This window comes from Lipotes vexillifer, unplaced genomic scaffold (assembly GCF_000442215.2).
Source record: "Lipotes vexillifer unplaced genomic scaffold, Lipotes_vexillifer_v1.1 scaffold741, whole genome shotgun sequence".
NCBI lineage: Eukaryota > Metazoa > Chordata > Mammalia > Artiodactyla > Lipotidae > Lipotes > Lipotes vexillifer.
In genome coordinates this window covers 1095998-1105326 of record NW_006796565.1, presented here as the reverse complement: position 1 = coordinate 1105326, position 9329 = coordinate 1095998, and the positions used below count along the sequence as shown (strand labels likewise).

Sequence of the window (9329 nt, the reverse complement as noted above, 5' to 3'; positions counted from 1 at the left end):
ACTCTTTCCAGGCAGGATATTCCAAGGGCTCAGAGGTGATCTCCCGGGAGGTGGTGGTGGGCCTGATCTGAAGACAGCCTTTCTTTGGATGTGCAGGGTTTGAGCAGCCCAGGCCTACTGAGTTAACCGTTCCTTGTGTGCAGGGCTTCTTTCACCCAACATACTGTTTGGTTGCATGTGTCAGTAGGTCTTTTCCTCTTGATTGTGGAGTGGCATTCTATTGAGTGAACATCCCATGGTTTGTTTATCCGTTCCCCTGTTGACAGATACCTGAGTTTTGGGTTTTTTTTTTAAATTAATTAATTAATTAATTAATTAATGTTTGGCTGTGTTGGGTCTTCGTTGCTGCGCGCGGGCTTTCTCTAGTTGCGGCGAGCGGGGGCTACTCTTCGTTGTGGTGCGCAGGCTTCTCCTTGCCGTGGCTTCTCTTGTTGCAGAGCACGGGCTCTAGGCACATGGGCTTCAGTAGTTGTGGAACGCAGGCTCAGTAGTTGTGGCTCGAGGGCTCTAGAGTGCAGGCTCGGTAGTTGTGGTGCACGGGCTTAGTTGCTCCGTGACATGTGGGATCTTCCCCGACCAGGGATTGAACCCATGTCCCCTGCATTGGCAGGCAGATTCTTAACCACTGTGCCACCAGGGAAGTCCCCTGCCTATGGTTTTGAACTAAGGGAACTTCTGGGGTAATGCTGGTGTTGGAGTGGGGGTCCCAGGGGTGGGCCCATCATCTTTCAGGATCCTAACACACACTCTGTGTGGAGCCAGAATTCCTTCATCTGTAAAATGGGAATAGCACCCCTTCCTTGCCCACCTCTCATGGCAGCTTGACGATCAGAAAGGGCATCTGAGAAAGGGCCAGGCAGACGAGGCAGACACAGGCGTTCCTGGGAGGAGATGCGAGGCGGGCCATGTCAGCCGGGGCTTTATCCTTCCCTCTCTCTCTCTCTCTCTCTCTGTCTCACCAGGAGTCCGCTCGGAATTTGATCAGATCGACACGTCCAGCCCAAACTGTGTCGTAATTGCAGATGCAGGAGAAGGCTTTTCTTATCAAAACATGAATAAAGCTTTCCAGGTGCTCATGGAGCTGGAGAATCCTGTGCTCTTCTCACTGGGAAAAGGGTAAGTCAGCTGCAGGGAGAGTCGTTTATGGCCACTTTGGGTCATGCTCTGTGCGTCTCTGACTTAACAGAATCAGCAAAGAAGATGGGAAAAGTGGGTGTGGGGTGGACGCAGGGTGACTCCTTCCTTCCCTCCCCTTTTCTTGCTTTTTTTCCCTTCATTTCTATCTTTGGATAATTTTTGAGGAAATTCCCTGTCTTTAGGAGCTGGTTGGTCAAGCTTCCCTGCGGGCCCAAGGCTGGAAGAGGCCAGGGGCAGGGGAGGGTCACTGCAGAGGAGACCCCTGGAGATCTCAGGGGCCTGCGTTGACTGTCCTGAGTTTAGGTGCATTTTCACAGGATACAGCACAAGACTTGGATGGATTGGGCCAAGGGGGCACCTAAGTAGTAGAAAATAGGCTCGAGGGCCTGTGGGATGCTCTTGTCTGGGTCCCATATCTCTGGCCGCACAGCACAGTCTGTGTAAAGTTGTGATTTTGTGACCAACATTTTTGTCCGAGTCTTCAGCCTGAGCCTTACTGTCTCTTTTAAAAAAACACGTTGGTTATTTTTCTTACCATCTTTTACCACCAAGACAGCACATATTCACTGAAGAAAAATTAGAGAATACAGATGAGCAAAAAGAAGAAAACAAAAAGAATTTCCAGTCCCACCGCATGAGAAAACAACTGTCAACGTATTGATATATGTCCTGCCAAGTGGTTTCCTGTGCAGAGATCATTACACATGCGTGTATTCACAACATCGGTGTCAGACTTGACCTGCTTCTGTCACCCATTTTTAGTTGTTCACCAAACATTTTGTGAACCACTTTCCATACAATAAGTAGATGTCTCTGTGGTGAGGTTATTCCTATCAATTTTTTTTACAGTTACTTTTAAAAACTAACTCTCCTATAGTTATTGTAACCAACGCCTGCTGATGGACATTTGTGTTGTTTCTAGTTTTCTACCAAAGTAAGGCTGTGATCAGTATCTTTGTGCATTTCAGATGATGTGTATTTTTGAGGTTCTTGATGTATGTTGCCAAGCTGCTTTCCAGAAAGCTGTGCAGATTTATTCTGTCCTCAATGGAAGCAACACTAGGATTTTAGAAGCACGAGGATGCTGTGGAGCTCTATCCCAGCTTCTCGTGCGGGGCAGGAATTCTGTGGCTGTCTCTGGGGGAGCCTTTCTCAGCTTAGGTGCTTCTGGTGATTGGGAACTTCCTTTCTCTGCCTGCTGAGCAGGGCAGCTATTCCAGGTGACACAAGGGGGGCTTTTTATCTGGCCACCAGCCATTGCTAAGCACTTTATGTAGTTCCATGTTTAATTCTGACCACAACACTGTGAGCTGTAGTCAGTGTCATTGCCATTTTACAGATGGGCATATTGAGGCATAGGGAGGTGAAGTAAGCCATGGTCCCCCCATCTGTAAGTGCCAGCATGGCCAGGAGTACCCCCCAGAACCTGTGCTCTGTCACCTCTAGGCTACATTCAAGAGCAGACATGTGGTCCACACAGGATCTTAAATTTTTTTGAGGATGTTTTTAAAAATTGGGAGATTTTATGTAAAATAACCAGATTTCTGGATCCTTTTGAGAAATCAAAAGATCTGGCAGTACTGGCCCCACGTTCCCGTGGGCACCACAGCTTGGCTGGAGCCACTGGTCCGTTAGTTCCAGTGCACCACGGACCTGACCATGTCCTACTGCCCCTTCTCCAAGTTTCAGAGTTGGTTGCCGTTCATCTTGTACCAATTGTTGTTTTTCTCATAGTAGAGAAATATCTTTTCATGGCTATGTCTCTTTCAAAATAGGCAAATGAAAGATTTAAAGAAAGAGAAGAGAGGATATACTTCTTTTCGGAACTACAAATATTCTAGTGTGTTTATGATGAAAATAAAATGTGTCCTGTATTAGTCAGTGTTCTCCAGAGAAACAAAACCAACAGGATGTGGAGATGTATATACAGACAGTCCCTGACTTAGCGACGGTTCGGATTATGATTTTTCGACTTTGTGGTGTGAAAGCTACGCACATTCAGTAAAAATCAGACTCTTCGAATTTTAAATTTTGATCTTTTCCCGTATATGCAATATGATTCTCTCTTATGATGCTGGGCAGTAGCAGCAAGGGGCAGCTCCCAGGCAGCCACTCAACCACGAGGGTAAACAACGGATACACTTTACGACCATTCTGTACCCAGATCGCCATTCTGTTTTTCTCTTTCAGTACAGTATTCAATAAAATACATGAGATATTCAGTGCTTTATTATAAAATAGACTTTGTGTTAGATGATTCTGCCCAGCTGTAGGCTAATATAGTGTTCTGAGCACATTTAAGGTAGGTTGGGCTTATTAAATGCATTTTTTTTTTTTTTTTTTGTGGTATGCAGGCCTCTCACTGCTGTGGCTTCTCCCGTTGCGGAGCACAGTCTCCGGATGCGCAGGCTCAGCGGCCATGGCTCACGGGCCCAGCCGCTCCGCGGCATGTGGGATCTTCCCGGACCGGGGCACTAACCCGTGTCCCCTGCATCAGCAGGCAGACTCTCAACCACTGCGCCACCAGGGAAGCCCTAAATGCATTTTTGACTTACGACATTTTCAACTTATGATGGGTTTATCAGGACGTAACCCCGTGGTAAGTTGAGGAAGATGTGTATATAAAGAGAAGTTGATTGTGGAGTCTAGGTATGTCCAGAATCTGCAGCATAGGCCGGCAGGCTGGAGATGCAGGGGAGAGCTGCAGTCTGAATGCCAGGCTGTCTGCTGGCAGGTTCCTTCTTGCTGAGAGCTCAGACTTTGTTCTGGTTGTGCCTTCAACTGACTGAACGAAGCCCACCACGCTCTGGAGGGCAATCTGCTTTACTCAGGTCCACTGATTTAAATGTTAACCTCGTCCAAGAGACATCTTCACAGAAGCATCCAGAATACTGGTAGACCAAATATCTGGGGAGCTTGGCCCAGCCAAGTTGACATAAAATGAACTGTCGCAGTCCCTCCCAAGCCTTAACCTTCTTCAGTTTAGGTCATTGCAAACCACAGAACCTGGCCTGCTTAATTCTTCTACACTCCTGGCTTGGTCCTGTAGGCATCCCTGAAGTTACCGACCCCTCACTAGACAACAACACAATTAAGAAGCTCTGTTTTAGTGACTTCCCTGGTGGTCCAGTGGTTAAGACTCCACGCTCCCAGCACAGCAGGCACAGGTTTGGTCCCTGGTCGGGGAACTAAGATCCTGCATGCCACACGGCGGGGCCAAAAAAAAAAAAAAAAAAAAAAAAAAAAAAAAAAAAAAAAAAAAAGAAACTCTGTTATAACTCATTTATGTTAAATTTTTTTCTTTAAAATTGTCTGTAATTATGAAAAGTTACTATTCCAGATAAGGGGTAGTAGTCAAAATAGGTATGTTGTTGAAAAGGAAAAAAAAATGAGATGAGTTTCTTTTAGCTTTGTAATTCTGTAACAAATTCAACAGTAGGCAAGTGTTTGTTTTCCAAATAAGCAATTAGTGGGGTCTCTAGCTGCTGGGGATTCTGGCTTAGGCTATGGGTTGGGTACTCAAAAATCAGAGAAAGGGACCAACAGCTTCTGGGCCTAGGTCATAGCTTCCTGGGACAGCCCAAGGAACCATGATGAGCTGCTGTCGCATCCACGTGGGGGTCATTGATGGTGAGGGGCTGTCCTCCACTGGAGTGGGGCTGTGCAGAGTCCCCAAGGAGGCAGGGTGGCGGGGGCACTGGGGCAGAGTGTCCTCCTCCTAGAAACGGTGTGATTTACATTTGGCATCTGTTTGGACTGAGAGTGGGAATTGCCTTTGTAATTTCTTCTGTCATGCTGCCCTCAGAAAATTAAGCTGTTTACGCGACAGACTATGGAAGGTTAATGGCTCTTGTGGGAAAGGTCAAGTGGTCATTTTGAAGGGAGTTTGTGCTGAATAATCGGAAGGGCAGAAGGAATAAAGCACAAAATCTGACTGCTTCTCTCCGGCTTTTTCCTGTCTTTCCAGAATCCGCAGTTTCTTCTTTGTGGCCAGAACACTCAGGTTCTCACCAGACCTGCTGTTGCTTTTATTATGCCAGTAACAAAAGATAAATATATCAGATCTCTTGTGTTTCGGGAATAACCTGGGCCTTTATAATAATAATAAAAAAAAGTTAACTTAGGTGCTAGTATTTACTGTATCTCTAAAAATGTTTTCAGCTAACAGATGGCCTTCAAGGTGCCTTTTTGTTTTCCTGGATGAAGAAGAAATAAAGACAAATTCTGGGCACTATAAAAACAAGGCCAGGGCTTCCCTGGTGGTGCAGTGGTTAAGTATCTGCCTGCCAATGCCGGAGACACGGGTTCGAGCCCTGGTCCGGAAAGATCCCACATGCCACGGAGCAACTAAGCCCGTGAGCCACAACTACCGAGCCTGAGCTGAGCTCTGGAGCCCACGCGCCACAGCTACTGAGCTTGCGCGCCTAGAGCCCGTGCTCCACAACAAGAAAATCCACCACAATGAGAAGTCCGCGCACCTCAACGAAGAGTAGCCCCTGCTCACCGCAACTCGAGAAAGCCCACATGCAGCAACAAAGACCCAATGCAGACAAAAAAAAAAAACCCACAAATACTAAGTTCTCCAATTTTGATTTATGGAAGTCAGTTTTTCCTTTAGGTTCTAAAAGTCAGTGTAGCAAAGACAGGGTTTTAATTGCGTATTTGCTGCTGCATGTTTAGTTTCTTCTTCCCACCAGGACTAAATTTAAATTTAAGAAAGCACAGGTATCTGTCACTCTGGAAAAAAGATTTTGGGGGAGGCTGAGGCGGGCAGAAGTGTTGCCGTGTGGGTGTCCTCGGGAAGCCTTACCGAGGGGAGGGGCCCCCAGCTCCTGCTGCCAACACGCCTCTCCGAGCTGAGGCTGCGCTGGGCCAGAGGCCCCTGGAGTCCTCAGCTCCAAACAGAGCTGTGTCTGTCACGACAGAGTGGCCTTGTTTTATAGTTGTTTCCTTGGTGCCTGGCTAAGCCTCTCCTATGCTGGCCGCATTCTTTCCTCAGCTCCGTCCTCCGTGCCTGGCTCTCTTCAACATGCCCGTCCTCAGGGAGGCCCTCCCCAGCCCCCTCCCTCCCAGTCCGGCCCCTCCCACTTCGGGCATCTCATGGGGGGCGAGGGGACGAGGCAGTGGCTCCCTGAGAGCCTGACACACCCCCATGCGCCTAGAGCAGCGTCTGGCCCTTGGGGCCCTCAGCAGGGTGCCGAGTCCAGGGGGCTCCGGGCCTGGGCTCTTGCATTCCTCCCCCTTGACCTTCAGGTCTCAGCTTTGATGTGTCCTTCTCTGGGCCACCTCCCCACCTTCCTGTCCCCAGCCTGTCCAGCCCTCCTCAAGCAGAGTGCACAGAGCATGGGGTTCCACCTGTTTTCACCCATGTCCTGCCCTTTTATATTTGTCTGTGGACTTGTCTGTTTCCCCCCAAGACCGAGAGTCCCTTGGGAGCAGCCTGGGTCTGAGAGCGTCCCCTGCAAAGGGTGTGGGGCAGCTGCGTCCTAAATGTTTTGGGGGACTGAGTTAGCAGATGCCACTGCCCCCCGGCAAGCCCAGGCCTCAGCACCCGGCATCTCCCTCTGCCTCTTGGGCAAAGTTTGCTTTACTCGGCCATTCCTTCAAACCCTGGACCTAGGAAACCCTGGACCCATGACCTGAGGAAAGCGTCATACCAAAGTAGTTGATTGTGGAAAAAGAAAAGGAAGCACTATTTTGAGGCTGTATAAATGCAAAATAGATGTCTAGATTCCAGATTTAAGATAAATGAGATTAGGAACTTCTAAGCCTGTGATGTAGGGTCACCCTTTAAAAATGGGAGCATTGGCAGGTCCTAGTTCGGTAAGCAGCGGCGGTTCTCTCTTGGCTACCAGGTACCTTCCTGCACGTGTGCGGTATCCCAGCCGAGCCACATCCTCGTGGCACGGCCCCAAGAGCACAGAGCCTCGGACCCCGGCTGAGAGGCCCAGGCTCACTTGGAGACTGAGTCCTGTTGTGATGGGAGATGCCCCCATGGCATCAACAATCGGGCTCCAGGCTCTAATCCACCCGACAGGAGTGAGTAGCAGGGGACCAGCCCTTGCCAAGGTCAAGGGTTTGGCTACAGCCCTGCAGCCCAGCCTGCGTCCAGACGGAAGCTTCCAAGGTGGGCAGTGGAGGATGCAGAGTGGGAGAGCGCTAGTCCCACCTGAGCACCGGGTGAACGCTGCAGGCAGCTAGGCTCCTGCAGCCTTGGAGGCCTCAGGTGGGACAGAGAGGGACAGGCAGAGTCCCTGGGAGCCGCAGAGCTGGAAGAACGGCACAGCCCTGGGGCAGCTCCCGAGCTGTGCTACCATTTCCAGTAGTCACACAGCAGGCTTCAGCCCCCACAAACTGGAAAGACCTGTGTTCATCCTTTCTTCTCCAGCTCACATCTCTTTTTTTAAAAAATTATTTACTTATTATTCATTTATTTATTATTTTTGGCTGCATTGGGTCTTTGTTGCTGCGTCCCGGCTTTCTCTAGTTGTGGCAAGCAGGGGCTACTTTTCGTTGCAGTGCGCGACCTCCTCATTGCGGTGGCTTCTCTCGTTGTGGAGCATGGGTTCTAGGTGTGTGGGCTTCAGTAGGTGTGGCACGTGGGCTTAGTTGCTCCGTGGCATGTGGGATCTTCCCGGACCAGGGATGGAACCCATGTCTGCTGCACTGGCAGGCAGATTCTTAACCACCGTGCCACCAGGGAAGTGCCCCCAGCTCATATCTTATTACCCATCTTAGTCTGGGTGAGGAGTTATTTATAACAATATTCTCTAACATTTTTGGAGCAGTTTCTGCGTGCCAGGCATCATGTTAGGAACTTCGCGTGCATTATATTGCTCAAGCCTCACAGCAACCCATAAGGGTAGGTACTGGAGTTTCTTTTTGCCCATTTTACAGATTAGGAAACCGAGGCCCAGAGGGCTTAAGCAACCCAAAGTCCCACAGTTAAAAAGAAGTGGAAAGAGGATTTGAAACCCTGAGGTCAGCATGCTTCACTAGCCTTCTCTTTGCTTTTCCACATACATGTTGTTTATTTGTATCATTTTTTTATTTTCCACATATAAGTGGTATCATATGATATTTGTCTTTCTCTGTCTGACTTCCTTCACTTGGTATGATGATCTCTAGGTCCATCCATGTTGCTGCAGATGGCATTGTTTCTTTTTTTATGGCTGAGTAGTACTCCATTTTGTGTTTATGTGTGTACATATATATATGTGTGTGTGTGTGTATATATCACATCTTTTTTATCCATTCATGTCTGTGGACATTTAGGTCACATACACGTTATTTAACGTCTCCCAAATTTGAAGGTTGAGGGGAGGGAGAAGGGTAACTGATGTGACGGGTCTGAAAACATGGTGACAGTCCTGGGTTTCCGTTAACCCTGTCTTCAGAGCAGCATAGAGTCAACTACCTTCTCACTTGATAATCGAATGGCTTTGCTCAGAGAGAACTGGGCTTGGTCACCGTGTGTCCCAAGGGGTCTGCGTGTGGCCTTGGGTGGCCAGGCAGTGGCAGCTGGGCCTCAGCACAGCGTTCACAGGAGGGAAGATGTGAAACCGTCTTGGGAGGCCCTGCTGTGAGCCAAGCCATCCTGGCCCCAGTGAGACGGGGAACAAATAGTTGTCTTCTCCTAAAAGCATCTGGCGCCTGTGAGACCTGGCACCTCTCCTGACCTCCCGCTACGAGGAGATGCGGCAGGGTGCTGGGGAACTAATGGAGTTTTCTTCTCCAGGTGGCAATTAGGGGTTAATTATTAGCAATTAGGGGTTCACCACATGCTCTATGGACCAGCTGTCCTTTCGAGAACACAGGTCACTTGTGTTTCTCTGTGTTAGCGACTGGATCCAGCTGCCCCTGGGGTCCCCCTCTGTGGCGGGGTCCCCACGAGGCTGGCAGCAGGGGGCCATTCTGACCGAGAGTTGCTGACTCACCGTCTCTCCCCCTCTCGTCCAGGCATGGTGGCCACCGCTGGGCTCTGTCAAGCTGACCTCCGTCAGTCATTCTCAGCGTGGCGTCTGGACTGACCCTGGCCGGTGACTCAGCTCTCTTGAGCTGGCAGAACCGGGACAGGGCAGTTTCTCTTGGCACTTCCCAGGCCCCTGGGCTCAGCTCCCCTCGTCCCCTTCTGCTCTTTTCTAGACGCTACTACAAGGAGACCTCTGGCCTGATGCTGGACGTTGGTCCCT

At 49.4% G+C, this 9329-nt stretch overlaps 1 protein-coding gene across 1 annotated transcript in view; it reads left to right on the top strand.

Moving 5' to 3' along the window:
• LHPP (phospholysine phosphohistidine inorganic pyrophosphate phosphatase) overlaps nucleotides 1-9329 on the top strand; it is a 138016-nt gene that overhangs the window by 19934 nt on the left and 108753 nt on the right. Inside the window, exons 3-4 of the mRNA XM_007468732.1 lie at nucleotides 963-1116; nucleotides 9283-9329. The exon at nucleotides 9283-9329 is cut by the window's right edge and continues 17 nt beyond it. Coding sequence (XP_007468794.1) covers nucleotides 963-1116; nucleotides 9283-9329 — 201 coding nt within the window. The remainder of the gene's footprint in view (nucleotides 1-962; nucleotides 1117-9282) is intronic.